The sequence below is a fragment of the Cyanistes caeruleus genome, chromosome 5, assembly GCF_971803275.1.
Source record: "Cyanistes caeruleus chromosome 5, bCyaCae1.hap1.1, whole genome shotgun sequence".
Taxonomy (NCBI): Eukaryota; Metazoa; Chordata; class Aves; order Passeriformes; family Paridae; genus Cyanistes; species Cyanistes caeruleus.
The window spans coordinates 81,908,297-81,927,263 of record NC_141705.1 but is presented as its reverse complement, the minus strand read 5'-3'; the positions used below and the strand labels follow the sequence as shown (position 1 = coordinate 81,927,263).

General features: G+C 49.3%; 1 protein-coding gene across 12 annotated transcripts in view; it reads right to left on the bottom strand.

Moving 5' to 3' along the window:
* The window catches only part of SLC4A4 (solute carrier family 4 member 4), a 146,558-nt gene that overhangs the window by 43,524 nt on the left and 84,067 nt on the right, over positions 1 to 18,967 (bottom strand). For 8 of the 12 annotated variants that reach the window (XM_086890754.1, XM_086890757.1, XM_086890758.1 and 5 more), the window contains 3 exons: positions 8,426 to 8,561; positions 4,702 to 4,862; positions 2,097 to 2,276 (listed from right to left, as the gene is read on the bottom strand). In XM_086890754.1, coding sequence (XP_086746880.1) covers positions 2,097 to 2,276; positions 4,702 to 4,862; positions 8,426 to 8,561 — 477 coding nt within the window. The remainder of the gene's footprint in view (positions 1 to 2,096; positions 2,277 to 4,701; positions 4,863 to 8,425; positions 8,562 to 18,967) is intronic. The other 4 variants (XM_086890761.1, XM_086890756.1, XM_023927085.2 and 1 more) reach the window with 1 other exon arrangement.

The window sequence follows — 18,967 nt, the reverse complement described above, 5'->3', positions numbered from 1 at the left end:
AGTCATTATGGTGATTAACTATGCTAAGAGACAGCTGCACTCCCGTTGGCCTCATAAAATTTTTATCTGTCTAAAGGACATGTGAGACATTCATTGAATCCAAGGTATATAACCTGATCAAATATGTTCTGTAGTTACTTTTTCATTAAAGTGTAAATAATAAATAGCTGTAACGAGTTTTCATGAGGTATTTCCCCCATATGTCAGTCTCGCCCTCCTAAAGTCTCAATGCGCTTGTCCTACCATGGAACAGAGTGCTGTACATCCTCAGAGCACAGAAATAGCCCAGGTGGGAGCACAGAGACACAACAACATAAAAGGAGTGGCTGATGGCCAGACCAGGAAAGAATTCTTGGAGAAGCAGTCCAACTGAGCCAGGACCTGCACAGCCCATGCAAACAAGAACAAGAAATGAATGAAACCGAAATCACTTAAAATCCAAGTAAAGAAGGCCCTTAGCCATGAAAAATGAGCAGGGGCTCAGTGAGAATGTGAGAAATGCCCTTTGTCAGCATCACTCTTCCTGGGATAAGCTTTGCCTACGTGCAGGGGTTTGCAGCTGAGAGCTGAGGGCATCCCCTAAAAGAGGCGACTGAAATGTCCCTTGTAGCTGAAACCTTCACCTGAAACCAACAGCTGAAGACGTGTCTGTCTGCTGTTCAGCCTCCCACACACCATGGCCACAGGCCAGGATTCCTCCCCTCACAGCAAACTCGGCCACCAAAGGTCCAGCAGGGTTGGAGTCATGGAGGTGCTAACAGGAAGCAGATGCCTTCCATCCAAACTGTGGGGAGCACAGCATGGGAAGGCAGCAGAAGGCCAGGCTGGCTGGGGTTTGTAGCCATGTGGTCTCGCTGGAGTCCCTGCTCGTGGCTCCTCCAGCTATAGAACTCCCCCGGCCACGCTGAGCCCCTTCCCTAGAGCTGTGATTCCCTGCCAGTGCTCTCCCTGGAGTGCAGTCCCTCCCCTCTGCGTGGGACTCCTGCAGGGATATCCACCGAGAACGCTGCCGCGGCTCACACCACCGCGGGCCGCGTCACTCGCTCCGCCAGCACCGCATCCACGCGACACGACACGGGGCATCACCCACCGCAACAAACGGCTCCACGTGCACACACACCCCTGCTGCAACACCAAAGGATGAGCCAAGGCAGGAAATATTAATCAAGTGTCAGAATAGGTTAGGGAGGAATGTTAGGGTGAGTTTTAGAAGCCAAACACATCAAGCTAAGAGGCCTTTGCTGAAGCAAGAAGAAAAGAGTTTCTTCACTTGCTTTTATTTCTGGGTATTTTAAAATGGCAACTTTTAGCCCAATTTCCAGACTGCCACAGGAGACAGTTGAGAGAACTCCAAGGCATGATGAGAGGCTTAAAACACCTCTTTTTTTAATTACCATGAGCAAGTAGACCCCAAATCTCCACCCAGGGGCAAGCACTGAGTCAGTGCCCAGGCCTCTGTAGCTGTCTGCGCGCGCACACACACACACACACACACACACCTTTAGGGACACCACTACCAACATGGCACTACCTATTACACCTTTTTTAGGGAGAAGAAGAGACATATTCACAACACACACCACAAAACTACTTTAGGACAAATAAAGCAGGATGGAAATCAGCTTTACCCCACTGGACAGTGATTGCATGGCAATAAAATGCAAGCTAAATGTTACTGTCAGGTCGTTTTGGATTCACAGTGCCACTGGCACTGTCTGTTACAGACATGGAATGCACATGGAAGCTCTGTCTCTGTACAAATGTTTCAGGTGATCAGCCTTTTAAGGCTCAGGCCCCACCAAAGTTTCTTGCGAATCCCCTTTCCTACCGTTGCTCCTAAACCCTCTCCTCGACGCCAGCTGCAAGAGCATCCCCTGCCTTCCTGCCTGTCCCCTGAGCCCCTGCCAGTCCAGTGAAGATGTGGTTAGAGCCGTGCCACGGGCCAAGCAGCCTGCAGAGCCCCCGCTGATGCGCCATCAGCACGGTCTCGCTACTCCCACGGGGGTTAGGAAAGCGGTGTCAGGGCCACGCAGTTAGTTCTGGGCGGGCGGGTTGCTGTGACAGAGAAGGCCAGAGCCAGGTAGCCTCTGCATTACCATTATCGGGGTTGGAAAACATCCTACTTGCACTGGAGACGGTCTTTCCAATGTCAGCCAGCGAGCGCAGGTTGGATTTCTTGGTCTGGTGCCGGTGCTTCCTGAGCAGGGTGTAGGTGACCTTGTCCTTCAGCTCGGATTTCAACAGCCCCGTCTCGATCTGATTGTCAACGATCATCTCTGTGGCACAGGAAGGGGGAGGGAGGGGAGAGCAAAATGAACCACAGAGCTCAAAACTGCTTCAGGGAGGGCAGAGAGAGAGGGATTGGAGGAATTTTCACCCTGCCTTTTTGAAGGCTTTCTTAACATCTCAAAACCAGGTTTTATTTGTATGAGAATCTCTTTCAGACATTCCTCTTGCAACAGAACATAAACATTTCCATCCAGCATGAGCCACTAACACACACCTACTGCACTGAGATTCCTTTCTGCTACTCCCTACATGTCACTGACACTATTTCCAAGACCAGGGCTCTTAGCTGAGAAATGGATTCTCTCTGAGCCTGGACTTTAGTGAAGATGCTATAACTTGCTACATAAGCAAGTTCCAGGGTGCTCCCAAAAAACACACAGAAAAACTTCCATCAGATTCAACAAGGCCTGAGTTCACCCTGCAGGCCCCCCCAAGTAAAAGCTAATCTAAAGACAGGAGGAAGTCCTGGAGATGAGCAACTAATTAAATCATTCACTCGCAGGACTGAAGTGACGGCAACTACAAACGGCAGAACTTGCTCCACTTACCACAGGATGGATTATACGGCTTCACTTTGCACGGAGTCACCAGGAGAAAAGGCCCCCAGCGACCTCAATGCCTGCTCACTTCCCATCAATTCCCTCCTTTCTCCTCCCTTATCCCAGAGGAAAAAGGCAAGAAGGTGGCCAGACTTATGAACAATGTCCCCTGTGCAGTAAATCTCGCATCAAGTTGCTCCCCGATGACTTGAGTTCAAGCGCCGTCCCCTGAGGGCAAGTGGCAGCTCCTATTTGTCTGCTGGTAACTTTTATTTGTGCTAATAATAAAAGTTATGGCGAGGGGGAGGTAAGACACCCATCACATTTACTAACTCAGTGAGTCAGAAAGTCATCCTCTACGTGCTGCCCAAGAATTAATGCCTCGTCAAATCCCTAAGGAAGAGCCTACTTCTTCCTCTCCAATTAAGGCAGGCTGGGTACATGCACGTAGGTACCCTTACACAACACGTTTGGCAAAAGGCTGACCTTTGCTAAGTGTTATTTTAATACAAGCTCTTCTTGCTCGTGGTTTTGGTTAGTGATTTTTGGAGTATTTCCTACAGAACCTTCATTCAAGTTTATCCTTCTCTATCTGGCACTTCCCTGTTGCTGATAAAACAAAAACGACAAAGAGAGTTTTTCTTTGGAGTTTTCCTTTCCTGTGTGTCACTACCAGACACCAGCCAAGTGATCATGATTAAATCATCCTGGAAATCCAGTCCTGGATATCCCTACCTGTCTGATTAAGGGTCTGGAGCAGCAAAAACACCCCGCTCAGGACAGTGTCACAGTGCCACAGCAAGAGCAGCCACCGACGTGTAATTTAATCTCCTAGGAATTAGATTTAATTTGGGTGTCGAAGAAGGAGATTGAAGGCGACATCTCGAAGGGACTTCAAAAGAAAATTTAATGTTTCAGGGTTTAAGGTTTCATACCATGAACATCAGCTTCTGAAGCAGGCTCACCTTCAGCAGAAAACTTGAGAGGTTCTTGGGGGTTTTATTTTGTTAAAACTTTACAAAGCTGTGCATTTGGATACATAGACACAAAAGCAAAGGAACATAAATGCACCTGCAAAACCAGCTTCAAGACTCCTTATGCAATGCCAGAAGCAGCTGTAATTCCAAGCCTTAGGATCCAGTGCACGGGAGAATTCCATGCCAGGCTAATTCTGACCTTACTTCCTGAGATGACCATTCAGAGCACTGAGTTTTGGAGGAGGAAGTATTTAATTTTGCTCTTTTACATCTCTTCATGTAGCAGCTCGTGAACTGAGTTTTTTGGTTAAATGTCCCTCCACTGGATGGCTCACTTGGAAAATTTATTTTCCCTAAGTTCTCACACGCCACGTGTGCAACGTGATCTGGCTCTCAGCACGTCACTGAGCGTGTCACCCACAGCTAATCTGACCGTACCAAAGCCCCCCTCTCATTCTGCAGCGAGGAGAACCAGCTGGTGCTGGGGTGTGGGGTGTCCCATCCTAAACACAGCCCCACCTCCTTCAGTGGGCAGCTCAACACCTCACCCAGGAGCAGCTCCTGGCCCGAGTGGTTCTGCATGAACGGCACCTGATGGCTGTCTCTGCCCCCAGAGACGTGATCCTTGCACATGTCACCTTTTCTACAGTGAATATATACTAAATTCATGTTTTTCATTCTTCTTCCTGCACTGAGAAGGACTCTGTTCATCTATCTGTTATCCTTTCCCAGGCACTTTCTAGTTTCCCCTGTTATTCCTTGTTATATGGGTTGGTTTTTTCTCTTCTATTGGAAAAGCAGCGCTTTTTCATTAAAACCATCCGTAAGACCACAGCAGGGTTAATAAAAACATGTGGGGAAGCGGTGAGGCAAAGAGCCAAGACAGGTGTACTTACCCACCACCTGTGGGAGGGAAGAGGCCTCCATATCCAGCATGATGGAGCCCTTCTCGATGCACGTCCTCAGCTCAAACAGGCTGTGCAGGGACAAGGTGGCCACGTGCGGTTTGCTCCATCGCTCCCCGCCTTGTTCCACCTTCTCCTCAAACTTGATCCACCTACGACAGCGCAGAGCAATGAGATGGGGTTAAGGCTTCTGCCTCCTTGCAGGGCAACAAATCCTGAATTTCTGGCAATAAGGGGACTTGTCCCTCACTTGTCTTGGCAGCTCTGGTTTCATGGTTGGACTCTGTGGTCTTAGAGGGCTGCTCCAAACGAAATGATTCCGTGATTCAAGCTCAGGAAACAAAAGATGGAATCAGCCACTGCCAAGATGCATGGAATGCCATGCCCACAGGCGAGCACATCCCAGCCATGTCTGAAGGTGCTCTCAGAGAATAAATGAGCCACCAAAGGAGAAGGCACAAATTAAGGAGCTCATTCTTTCCCTCCAGCTGCTGTTTAATAATTTAACCAAGCAGGTCTGAAAAAATCCAGAAAACTTATCTCTAATGGAAGCTGAGAGCAAAGGGTAAATCCTGGCTGTGCAAAACACTCTTCACACCCCTAAAACCACATGCCAGCAGCAGGGAAGCAGGAGGCTCCATGTCCCTGGGCTGCAGCCCACCCCCACTTGCCCCTGCAGCCTTGACCCTGCCCTTGGCTCCGCTGCACCCGGAGCACACAGGGATGGAGCACGCGGCTCCAGCCGGGCTGCGGGATCTCACCTGGCCCACACCTTCTTCCTTACCACAGCACCCAGCAACAGCTTCGCTGGAAACTGGGGGTGCAGGAAAAGGTGCTTCAATGTGCCCTAATGGCAAAGCAGAAATGCTTTTTAATCCCCTCTTGAGACACCATTTTAATATAGGTGGAAAATGAAAATTCCAGTGACTAATATAAAGGGATTATTAAGAAAAAAAAGCTGCACACATAAGGTAAGGAAGCTCATGCATTTGCTCAAAACAGTACTATTAACAGCAAGCAAAATTATCTTTAATCCTGAAAAATGTATTACTTGAGGATTAATCAATTATGCTTCACAATTGCAATAATCTCTTTTTGAGACTTTGTTTTTTTAAAGCTGCTTTTTACCTCAAGCTACAAGACTGATTTTCATCTCCAATTAATAGGGTCCTTTTAGTTCACAAAGACTAAGTGTTTCCTAGGACACCTGAGGGACCCGGGCGGATGCAACTCTGCGCACTTCAAGGGGCTTTGTGAGATGTGGGAGCGAGTTACATTTACCCTGCAAGAGCAGGAAGGCTGCAAATTACCAGTGTTTGTCCTTCCAGGGAAAGTGATTACTCACAACTACCAACATTTGCTTTTTGTTTACTTTTCTCACCACACTCCACAATCCCAACACAACAAACCAAACATGAACCTGCAAAGCCGGGTGAAGGAAGGCATGCGGTCAGAGAGTGCTGTGGGCTGGGAGGGACCTCAAAGCTCACCCAGCTCCAAACTGCTGCCATGGGCAGGGGCATCTTCCACTAAACCAGCATGGGAATGAAAGCCTGCACTCCAGAGGTGCTCACAGGAGTGAAGCAGAAAAAGGACAAGACCTGCAGCAGCTGGAGGCCCCCAGCCTGTCGTGAGGCTCCGTGAAGTGTCCTTGGGAACCAAGACACGTCCACCATAGCGTGGGGACTGTCGCTCCATAAGGCAGGGAGAGGGCAGGAAAGCAATGGGATTACAGAGAAAAGGAATGCAAGTGCCAGACCCTGGGATGGTGGAGATGGGTTTTTTAAACCTCTTTTATGATATTTTTTTGTTTTATAAGCTGTGCCAGGAATTACATTTTTATCCTTCACTGTTTTACACCTGATAATATCGACACAGCTTTCACAGGGCTGTTGGGAGTGAGGAGCAGCAGACAGAAGGAATGTGTAGATGTCAGAACAGAGCAGGAGGGAGATGAGGAAGATAATTTGATTGTTTGTTCTCTCAAAATACGAGTGCAGCCTTTAGCCCCGCACCAGCGTGCAGGCAGTGCTGCTCTCCCCAGCTGGGAGCTGAGCAGTTCTGCACTGGGGCCAGGGGAAGCATCAACCCCACAAGGTCTCTTCTGTCCTCTCCTCTGTCCTCCACCCTGCACTTTTTCCTGTGTTCAGCACCTGCTCATGCAGCTAGGAAACAACCCCAAAACAGCTGGCAGGTCCTGTGCCCACTGAAGCACAGCGCCAGCCGGCTCTGGAGGCACCGTGAGACACTCAGGAGCTCTCAGGAGGTTCTGTGGGCGAGCTTAAATAATTTCAGCAATGTGCTGGAAAATCCTGAACCCTCTTTGTAAGATCACTATCCACAAAGGTTGGGCCAATTTAGAAATTAAACAGCACCTCAACAGGGTGCTTCGTTACTTCTGTGTCATTTGTACAAATCATCATGGATCCACTCAGGTTGGCAAAGTCCTCTAAAATCATCCAATCCAAACACTAACCCAGCAAAGCCAAGGCCACCACCAACCCATGTGCCTAAGCATCACATCTACACATGAAATCCCATGAGAGATCCTCACTCCATCACTACCCTGGGCAGACAACCCTAAGGGTGAAGAAATCTTTCCCAATATCTGACCTAAACCTCCCCTGGCACAACCTGAGGCTGTTTCCTCTCGTCCTGTGGTTTGCTGCTTGGGAGAAGACCCCTGGAGAGAACCCCAAACACAGCTCAATGCACCTAAGATGTGTAAGAAGACCTAAATCAGGAAGTGCTGAATTCCTGGTAAGAGGAAAGAAGAGCAATAAAGGGAGAAAAGGATGAGCAACAAGTCAAAAGCTAGAGAGTAAAAGGTGAGAAATCATTCAGTAAGTTCCCCAAGCCACTGAGAAGCAAAAATAAAGCAAGATAAGAGGTAAAGGGGTAGGTGGTGGAGCAGCTCATTAAATCACAGGTCTAGAAGATTAAGGTGACCAAACAGGGGCTAACTTTGAACACAGACAGTGCCCTTAAGAAGGGGAGGTGGGGAAACAGCTGCCATAAAGGAAAACCCCCAGGGTCAGTGTGGGCAACTGGGAATAGGTCAGTGGTGTTCAGATACAAACTACATGTAACTTGTACCAGCCAGACCCCAAAAACACCCCAGCTTTCTTGTCATGGCGTTTTGACCAAAGAAACAGCGGCATCACAGAGCCAAGGAACTCAAAGCAAACAACCCCATCCAGCATTTAACATGCACCTTGAAAAATTTCTTCACAAGAAAATACCTTTATGGTTTTTTTTTCTATTTAAAATTAATCCCATCAGTGACTCACTAGGACAGGGACAGCTAAAATTTCCCAGCCTGTGGTGTGAGGTGGGACCACGCTCAAAAGCTACTTTGGGGCAATAGTACTGAAGTGGTTTTGACTCAGCTAGCAACTTCTGGCAATTCCGGCCGAGATGTGTCCCCCTTTGCAAAGCACTGCTGAGGCCCATACTTTTCTCTCCACAGGCAAGCTACAGCAATCAGTCTGGCACTCTATCATTCCCCTAGTTTTTCATTTGGAATACTTAAACAAACCCTAAAGCTCCCTCATTTACCAAAGAATGGTCATTTGAATTATACTGGCTCCTTTTTGTGGCTTCCCCGTGCGATCCTGCAGCACGGGTAGTGCCCAACGGAAGGCTGAAACGGCAATTTCCCATGGGAGCGCTGCTGGCTGCCCTTCCCTTGCAGGGTAAAGCAAAAGCAACCCACCTTGCAGTCTCCTTCCACTCCATCTCCTGTCCATCGACAGCCAGAAGCTCGTCCAGCTCGGTGAAGAGCTGCGGGGGCGCGGGGCTGTCATCTTCCTCTCCGAGGATGAAGCGGATGCGCTCGGCGGCGGGGGAGACTGCAGAGGTGAAAATACTGCGGTTAACGGCCTGCGAGATGACCAGGGACGTGCGGCTCCTCTCCTTGCCCTGCTCCCCAAGGCCGTTCAGCTGTTTCTCCAGGCTGCCTTTGCCATCTGACATCCTCGTCGCTGCGGACGCAGGGGCGTGAGCGAGGGTGCCTCTATCTCCCTCTCTCCCCTTCCTTGCCTCTCACTGAACTTCTTACAAGTTCAAGCTGGGAGTAAAGTTCAGGAAAACTTGTCTCTTCCTACAGACCTTAACTATGTTACAGCAATTTGCAGTCCTTGTAAAAAAAAAAAAGAGCACCGTGGAGCTCAGAACCAACGCGCTCCGTGGCGCTGCCCGAGGACCTGCCGCTCTCTGAGCAGCCCGGATCCTTCACCCCCTTTTTTATATGACCTAAAACCAGTTCCAGCCAAACCAATTGGGGGCTTGCTGGCACAGCATCCCACTGCTGGCTTTCCCCTCCCTCCCTGCCAGCCAGGTTTGGGCTGCCATTGGCCTGCAAGGCAGGCTGGAACTTCCCCAGCCCACCACTGGAAAACACAGGAATACTTAACAGAAGGGTTGTCTCGTCTATACATGAAGAATGCAACCCAATGCATTTAGTCAGGCACCAGTGCACTGAAAAAAAAACAACCTGGTCCTGGTTGGAAAAGACTGCCTGTTTAGGCAAAAGAACTACGTTCAACACACAGCACAAGCAAAGTCTGCATTATAACCTCGAGAAAAAGGACAGAAACCCTTTCCTGGTTAAGGATTCCAAATTCAAACCCGAGAACATCGCCATCCCCGTCCCATGGCCCATGGAGGGCATCTCCTGAAGGTGACTGGAGCCCACACCACCAGAGTCACCTTGCTGGAGGGCTCCTTGGGGTCTACAGCCTTTTTCTCAGCATATCACCTTAACATGAAGGTGTGACCATGAGAAATTTGAAGACAGGCATCCTTTCTGCTGGATGTTTATCAGCATTAGAGATACACGGCAGACTATGAACTTTGAACAGCTCTGCTAAAAACTCCTTTCTTTTCAAAAGATCAGCTGGCTGCCTCTTGCAAAATGATTAATTACACCAGGTGTCCAACCACATTGATTTTTCCAGGGTAAACATACTTTCAATTTGCAATAGGAAAAAAGAAACCAGTAAAATACAAGCCGTTCACTCCTTTTTCTTTTCCTGAAATAAACTTCATAGCTTTCTTCCTAAATTACTCAGAGGGATGATGCTGCCGTAATACAGATTTCTTTTTGACTGAAAGTATATTTGTAATCATAACTGCCCTTGGAATCTCCTGGGAGCCAAGGACCTTGCCCCGCTGCTACAGCAGCCTCCCCATCACGAGGCACTCAGCTTCCTGCAGGCTTCAGGAGAGCTGGAGAGGGACTTGTGACAAGGGCCTGGAGTGACAGGACAAGGGGGAATGGCTTCACACTGACAGAAGGCAGGGTTAGATGGGATATTGGGAAGGAATTGTTCCCTGTGAGGGAGTGAGGCCCTGGCACGGGGTGCCCAGAGAAGCTGTGGCTGCTCCTGGATCCCTGGAAGTGCCCAAGGTCAGGCTGGATGAGGCTTGGGGCAAGCTGGGATAGTGGAAGGTGTCCCTGCCATGGCAGGGGGCTGGAAGGAGATGCCAGACTGTCCACCCATATCATGCATGTTCCACTGTCCTCTCCCTTTACCTGCACTAATGGATCTCAATATACTTTGCTATTCAAAAAACAGAATTTGAGTATCCCATCCAGAAAACAAATAAAATACACGTCCATCGTCCTGCTTCAAAAAGCAAGGTGGACCACAGAAGTGGCTGCTGCTTGGAAGAGGCTGTAAGAGAGGGGACTGCAGAGCTGTTGAAGGCATCCACTGGAGCCAATGGGAAAAGTCTCTCTTGAGTCACTCTGAAGTGGTTTTACTACACGCAAGCGTTACCCCGCTATTCCCACAACATTCTGCACACCCAACCTGGGTGCCCATCACCCCTTGTTTCTCTCCTGCCTCCCCTCCCTGTTGCTAATTTCCCATTACCCGCACTTAGGGCGGATGATAAGGTCCAGGATCCCATTAGGGCGCACGCTGGGTCACAGGTCCGCGATGCTCGCTTGACCACGCGTCCTTTATTGCGATTTTGTGGGTTAATGGGCCGTTTAAGGGTTGTTTATGCGCTCTCTTTAGCAAGGAGAACATATTTTCATCTCAATCTCCAGGCGAACAGCGTGTGCTGGGCACCGGGCTCAGGGCCTGGAGAGTCATTAACCCGGGGGGTGACCCCTCAGCCCCCTGCCTGCCCGACCTCTGAGCACCCCCTGGCCAGCCCGCCCCAGTCTTGGCCATCACCTTCTGCGCCACCTCGGCCGTGCCGCCCGGGAGCCGCTCAAACCAGCGCCGCCGGTGCCAGGGGCGGCTCAGGCTGGTCGATACCGCTGTCCTTGCTGTCCTATCCAAGAGAACAACCTGATGGTCAGCAGACATTTGTAGCAGAGAAAAGGCTAATCCACAGATTTAGATAGCTGGGGTTATACTGTTCCCCCGAAGGGGAGAGGAACTAAGATATTAATTGCAGAGGGTTGAATGCTCCAACACAGTGCCATCCATGGGGGATTGTCTCTCACTTCCCTCTCTTCCCTTTCCTGTTCCATTCAGCCACACACAGTCCATGAGGCAGCTTATAAAATCATAACTCGCACAAGAGCAAACACATCAGCAGTTTCTCCAAGTTCAGCTCAGGCCAGTTCTGAGCACAATGTATACCCTCGGGTTCCCAAAGGCAAAAATCAATCTCCATCAAGAGAGAGGAATCTCAGGGAGTTCAGAAACAGGGAGAGACACGTTCTAGCACAACAACCTCAAATCAGGCATGGCTGAGCTTCCCAGCGCTGCTCCGGCAGCGGCTCTGGTGGCAGCTCTCCCTGGCTGCCCGGTGCAACAGCAGAGCTGCACATGGAAATGCCAGGGGGCTTTGTGGCATTGGCCCCTATCCTGAAGTCACCTCCTGCTTCTGTGCCAAGGGCCTGGCTGCTGCTGGGGGGCAGGTACCTTCAGCCTGGCTCTCCGGGTGTGCGATGCTGCCTCGGGATGGAGGACAGGGGGAATCTGTGCTGATGCACAAGTTAAACAGCCCGATCTCCACTCAGCCAACATGCTTTTCCTCCTGCTTTTTCAGCTGGCTGCTGTCAGGGACACCTCTGAAGACCCTGGGGACCTGCACCTCAGTCAACTGCTTCCTCCACCGGAGGCCAAAGGGACCATCAGACACAAAGTTCTCTGTTACTTCCAAGCACGTGGGCAGCCACAGAAATCCCCGAGAGCCCTGGTGCAAATCCCTCCCCAGAGCCTGTGGAACCAGCACCAAGGAAAGCTGTTTGTCACACGTGCTTTCCAGGCAGGCTTACTGAAACAGGACATGATGGCACTCCGGTTCCTCTCCGCAGCTGCTTTCCCTCTGCCAAAGCTCAGACCCATCTGCAGCCAGAGCGCTGCATGCTCGTGCAGACACTTGTAACAGATCTAAACCTGCTTCTTTTCCACTTCAGCTGACTTCCCTTCCAAAATTCCCCAGTACCAAAACCAATTTTAATTGTGTGTCAATGTCAACACAAGACAGCAGCTAAAGGCAAGCAGGGGGGCTTTGATGGCCCACAGTCCCACCAGCTTCCTTCAAGGACAAACCACAACAGAATCCCACCTAAAACCAGGAGTAGCTGAAAACAGTTCCCTGGGACACCTCTGTGGGTTCCCATACCAACACACCAGACCACAGGCTAAGACAAAGGGTGCTCTCCTGCTTTGCCAGCAGTACTGCCCAGCGCTTCTGGAGCACACCAACCCTCCATGCTATTCCTGCACCTTTACAGCTAAGAACTGTTATTTCCCTTATGGAAAGGAGAACCATCACCTCAGCTAACACCAGCTTCTGCAGAACAGCCCAGGTGAGAACTGACATCCTGATTCCCCAAGAGCTCCAGCAAGCACAAGCATCCCTGAGCAGCACCAAAGGAGCCAAGTAGCCGTGGATTTACACATGGGTGTCGCTGCTTTTGGAGAGACTGCACTGGGAACGCTGCTCTGAGTTTGCACAGCAGCCTTTCCCAGGGTCCCACAGAACCACCCCTGCGAGCGATCTGCTCCCCAGCTAATCACTCTAAGCAAGCGTGAGAACTTCTCTTGTGCTTCTTTTGCGTCTTTGCTTATGAACCATCACTTTTTGACCCCGTGCCGGGGCGGGCTGGCTGTGAGGCAGATTAGGCTTTCCACAAGCAGGACTTGGCAGCCGGGAGGGAATGCTCCCCACACCACCTGGATCCCACCCCAGGCCACTTCTTGCACAACTCTGGGGTGCAGAGAATGCCATTCGAGGTATTTGATCTATCTTGGAGTGAATCTACCCCATCCCTTGATAGTGCCCCTTCCCAGAGATAAAGAACAGCACTGACTGCCTCTGGAATAATCCATTTTTTGCTGGACTATTGGACTGCAGGATTGTTTTGCTGTAAGCTCCTCTGCAGCATGTGGCATATATTAAGTGTTTGATCTACAAAAAATCTTCAGTATTGGACAAATTCTTACTAATGCTGTGCTCTCTCGAGTGCCAGGAGAACGGCAGCATTTACGTAACGCCTTGCTGGGCATTCCCAGCTCCCTTGGCCTTTGGTGCTGTGCCTACAGATACTTCATTAAAACATTCCTTGGAGATGCAGGGAGAGAAATAGGACCCTTCTTCCAAAAACATTTCACATTAACATGGATGCAATGTGGACAATCGGTCTGGGAAGCTTCTAAACACACCCAGCACTATCTCATGAAAATTTGGTGGCCCTTATCCTAAAAGGCAATTCCTACAAAAGAAGACAGCTTGCCAATTCTGTCCACGTGGCTGTGATGGAGAGACCACCACATGCAACACCCCAAGTCCCACAGTGAGCTTTTTCCAGCGCTGCTCCACTCAAGGGAGACTCTGCCTTCCAAGACTTGATTTTCCCAGCTGCAGCCAAAACCAGTAATATCTACAGAACCTGCCAGAAGCAGAGGCAGCTGAAGAATCCCAGGGAAATGGGAATGGATAACCTCCCACAGACACACCATTAGCCAGCTGAGCCAAACAAAGTATTTTGTGTATTAACAATGTGAGGCTCTGCCTGCTCACATCAATGCCAGGCTCCCCTGATTCCAAGGGTGTGGAACTGGGCATACACTGACCACGCAATTCCCCGTGGGTATGCCACAGCTGGATGCTAATCAACAGTGACTGGCTCCCAAACCGATAGGAAAATGAGAAATTTGTCTTTCTACATCACATTTTAAAAATTTTCTACATTCTCCAAGTGCCATTCTTAATTGCATTAAAGGCAGCAGTGCCTATGACGCTTACTTTTACGACCCAGCTAGCCCACAGTGGCACACCATACTGGTAATAAACCCTGATATAAACCACACCACTAGCAACTCGTTGCAAAATATGGATAACAAAGGTATTTTTGGACTACTCCTGGAGGTCAGCCATCTTACTTCCAGTTGTATCAAACTGCTAGGGCAGCACATTTTTAAGGAGCTATTTCCCAGCAGCTGCCAAGGAGACTTTAATGAAGAAAGAGCAGCACCTAGAGAAAGCCCGGCTTCCTCCGGAGCTCTGGAACATTTCCTGCTGTCACACAGACACAGGATGCTGTCTGGCATCACACCTCCTCTGGATCTGAGCAACAGTCAAGTCCCCAGTGAAACAGCAGCACAGTGGCTGCCACACAGAACAGTTCAAAAATCACTCCCTAATTCTCATCATTTTCCTTCTTTGGCTTTTCTCAGTTTCCCTTTTAGAAGCAGTGTGGCTTTCACAGTCTCCTTCCTGGAGAGGCTGGTGCTGTCCACCTCTGTGGGATCCTGCTAGGTCCTGTTCTGGTACCTTAAACACTGTAAGCACACCATGATCACACACACCTCCTCCCATACCTCCATCAGTATCACTGCACCTCAGGGCCACAAGGCAACTGCTCATCCTAAGTACAGGGGAAAACTCCTGCTCCTCTGGTGAACAGAAGTAAAAACCCTTTTCTTTTCCAACACTGCAATGCTGTTCCCCAAAGACAGTTTTAAAGCTGGTTTGAGGTGCTGCAGTTCCTGTAAGTAGTGCTGTTTCCTCGTACCAGCCACAAGCCCTCCTGCCAAACTATAACCCGGCCCGGCACCGCTCCTTTAGGCAACAGCGAGGGTACAGGGACACTTTTAAGGACACAGCTATAACAACTCTGGGCTCTTCTCTCCAGTTTAAGCTTCCAAGCAATGACAAGAGGAAACTTCCCTCTCTGTGCTTCCCCTCTGGCTGCAATAGCCAATTTTCTGCCTATTAAGCTCTTCTCACAAGCAGGGTTTCATCACTGTCTATTTGTCCCGTTCAATCAATCTCCGCAGCAGCCCTGACTGTTTCAGCACTTCTGCAAGTCTCCTTCAGCAGGGGCTTGGCAGGACAGAACCCACCCACAGAGGGAGGAAACAACACACATGTGGGTGAGGATTTTCCCTATTTATTCCCACAGTTTCCGACCATGCCGAGCCCTTCGGCCCGTGGCTCCGGCTGCAGTGGAGCCCACCTCCGTTGCCAGGCGGTTTTTCAAGGAGTACTGAATGTTTCTGGCATCCACACTTTTTGCTTTCAGCTCCTTTCACTCTGTCCCCTCTGTTTTCCATGTTGCCAAACACCTCACGCATTCCGGGCACAGGGGGAAATGTGCATTATTATTCCCTGCCATCCTTGCAGAGCCCAACTGGTGCACGAGAGCCAAATGCACGTGTTGGGGGGGTTCTGCAGGTTCTTATTTCTTCCTGATCACCTCTCCTGCTTCAAACCCCACTAGGAGAGGGAAGCCGTGGTGTAAATATGTATTTTATAGAACCCCAGGCTGGTTTAGGTTGGAAGGACTTAAAGATCCTCTTGTTCCAACCCCCTCCAACCTGGCCTTGGACACTTCCAGGGATGGGGAGCCACAGCTTCTGCACCCTGACAGGGAAGAATTTCTTCCTGATATGTCATCTAGACAGGAAGATATGACAGAGAGCCCTGCCCTCTGTCAGTGGGGAGCCATTCCCCCTTGTCCTACACTCCACACACTAAAAGCACTGTGATCACAGAATCACAGGACTGCAGGACACCAGCTTAGAGAGACCTCAAGGGTCACCTGGTCCAACCAGCTCAGAAGGTGGAACTCAGGAGGCCATTTCACCTGGGCTCTCAGCAGGAGGAAGGTGCCAACCTCCTTTGGAGATGCTTTGGAAAAGGCTTGTCTATTTTTCCACCACCTTCTGAAAAGCTTTGTTCAGTGACAAACTGCCCTTTTGGCTCAGAACAGCTCTCAGCCGCTTATCTAAAAGGCTGCACAGCCAGCCTGAGAATCCAGACAATGCTGCCATTGACTAGGAGAGCACCAGGACTTGGCCTGACAGGGTGCTTACAAAACCAGTTGGTTTCACATCTGGCTGCTGGTTTTCCTCACATTTCCCTGCTGCTGCAAAGCAAGCTCCGTGGGGTGGATCCACTCCTACAGACCTGCTCCTCTGGGTGCCTGCACTTATTCTGTCTGCTAAATCCTGATAAACACCACTTCCCTCACTTGGCACCCCTGGAGATGTCACGACCATCCCCATGGAACTGTCCCCACCAGTTAGCAGCGTGGCAAAGCCAAGTTTTGCGTGGATAAATCACTTCTCTGAAGGCATTTTCTTTTTCTCTCTGGGTCGAGTCAAGGGAACTCAGAAAAGGGCTCTTGCAATGGCATTTGGGAGCAGAAAGACCCCATTGAGACAAAGACACAATAACCAGTTTGGCCCCTGCCTTTAAAAATTAACCAGCATTAACTCCGGGCTCGGCACGGCTCCAGGCTGCCAGCAGCACGCTCCTTCCAAGCAGCTTCCCAGAAACTCCCAATTCAACTTGTTCTCAAAAGCCTGGTGACATTTGGGCAGCTCCTGCTCTTCATCGGTTTCCCCTTGCAACAGCAAGTGAAGTTCAAGCTTCTGCCTCCTTTTAACTCTGAGCTTCACAGGCTCACCCCCACCTCCTACACAAGCACCAAGCCTCCAGGGAACATGACTGTGGTGGAAAAAACCAGTGGATTTGCTGGGGTCTCATCCATCCTGAAAGGCAGTTTTACAGCTTTCAGCAAACTTCTGTAATTCAATCAAGGAAACCTAAGTATGAAATATTTCCACTTTCAGGAAAGGAACGTGACCAGGATCTACACTAGTAAAACTGTGTGCAAGAAAAATAAAAGACCATTATCCAATGGATTTATCCAGGAAAATTAAGCATGGGTTGGCTTTCAGTAAGTGAATGCACTGTAATTAAGATCAATATACTCCAGAAAAGGCTATTGCCAAAACTGAGGAAGGAAGAAAGCAAGTTCAAACAAACCCAACTTGTTTTTTCACTGAAAAATGAGAAATCTGGTATCTAGAGACACATTTGGTGACTCCTTATGGAATGCAACACGAGCCACGCAGAGAGATACTTTTACCAAAACAACAAAGAGGCTCTAAAGCAGCAGTGAAGCACAAACACACAGAATAAGGAGGCCAAACCACACTTCACTGCACCATTTAGGAACAGCTGGGTTTGACACAAGCCCAGGTCAAAGGAAAACTACCAGAAATGAAAGACTCCACTAAAAACTGGAGGATAAGTACGTGAGGCATACAAGGAAAATGAATTATTTAAGACCATTAGCAGCAGGAGCTTGAGAAGCTGTGGGTGACCTGGACCACCTTGGAGTGAGACAGCCAATTAAGGGGATTAAAAATTGTGCAGAAAAGCAGAGCAGCCTCTTGGTGTGAAACTCCAGCACACAGGTGGGTGCACAGGCACTTAGCCTTTTCCTGAGGTTAACATGGGAGGAGGCAGGTGTCTGCAGAACAAAGAGAAGATGGAAGTGAACCCAAGAGCAGTGAGTGGCCAGGCCCTTTGTGCTCACACCTCACCAGACCCTGTCCAGACCCAAGGTTTTAGACAGGTCTGGAATGTTTCAGTGAAGAAAACAGCGATCAACCCATAGAATTACCTGGCACAGCTATCCAAGGGGATACCATCTATCATATTTGTACCATTTCTTTCTAGACTCCAGGTTGTGCGCTTTGGAGGTTTTCCTTGCAGTTTCCAAAGGTGCACAAGGTTACTATGCCTTTATTTTTCTTACCCAACTAAAACCACATGGAATCTAAGCTGCCCCAGCCTGCTGGGACTTACCCAGACCCGGATGGCTGCAGTTAAAAACAAAACCATTAGCAGAGTTCTCCAAAGTGCTCCTTAAGCAGATTTTTTTTTTCTTTGTTTTAAGCTCCTAAATGCAACTTTAGCAATTATTGGTTTATGTAATTGCCTAACATTTAATGTTTACAGCAACATTTTACAACTAATTTACATGTAGTTCACTAAATGCTTTAGGGTTAATTGGTCTTTTGTTGTGCATTAAGCAGCTTGTTAATGATTAGTCTGTCGGGAAGAAAACATAAGGAGGAGGTCGGTTTGGGGATGGCTGGGGGGGATTTTTGCAGAAGCACTGACCTTCCCAGGCTCACCCCAAAGTGTCTTTTACAGGGTCACAATGTCCCCTTGGCCCAACAGGTGAGGAGGAGGAGAAGGAGGGTACAAGAGGATCAATCTACTGCATGTGAGGGGAGGATGAAACCACAGCAAAGAAGAGAAGATGCAGTTCCTTGCACTCGGCAAGAATCATGTTGTACTGCCCGTGCTTAAAGGGAGCCCCAGGAGACCCAAGCATTCCCTGTGCTGAGCATCCAGAGGCATCAGTAGGATGATGAGTAGGAAAATAAGAGTGTGACTCCTTGGGGGCCTGTGTCACTGCACTGCCAACTAAGCACCATGAGAGAGCTCCAGACATGATATCATAACTCAGAAAGCAAAATTAATAACTTAATTCCCAAGCCGGCCCTGCTCTGAGCAGAGCTTTGGACCTGCTGATGGCACCTTCCAACCTCATTTATTCTATTCCATTAGTGAGCTTCCCAGATGGATGATCTCCACTCCAGCCACCCCATCTGCTGCCCAAACCTGACTGCCCTGCCACAGCTTCAGAGCAACTTTTAGTAATGAAGACAGACTGGAAACCCCATGCTGGGTTTAATGATCTGCTTGGCATCCTGGCCTGCAGAACAAAAACAGAATGGAGAGTAACAAAAAGCCAACTCTGTATCAGAAGATATTTACAAACAAGGAGAAATGGCAAGGGCTTCACCAGCACAACCAAGACCTAACAGGAAAACAGCAACACAGAGCTGAACTGCTTCCTTTGCATTTAGGGAATCGACTGTGACCAGCCCAACAGGGAGTCAAACTCTACTTTTTAAATCCTTCCCCAAGCACAAAAAACTGGCAGTTGGCATCAAAAGCACTGAGCACCCAGCTG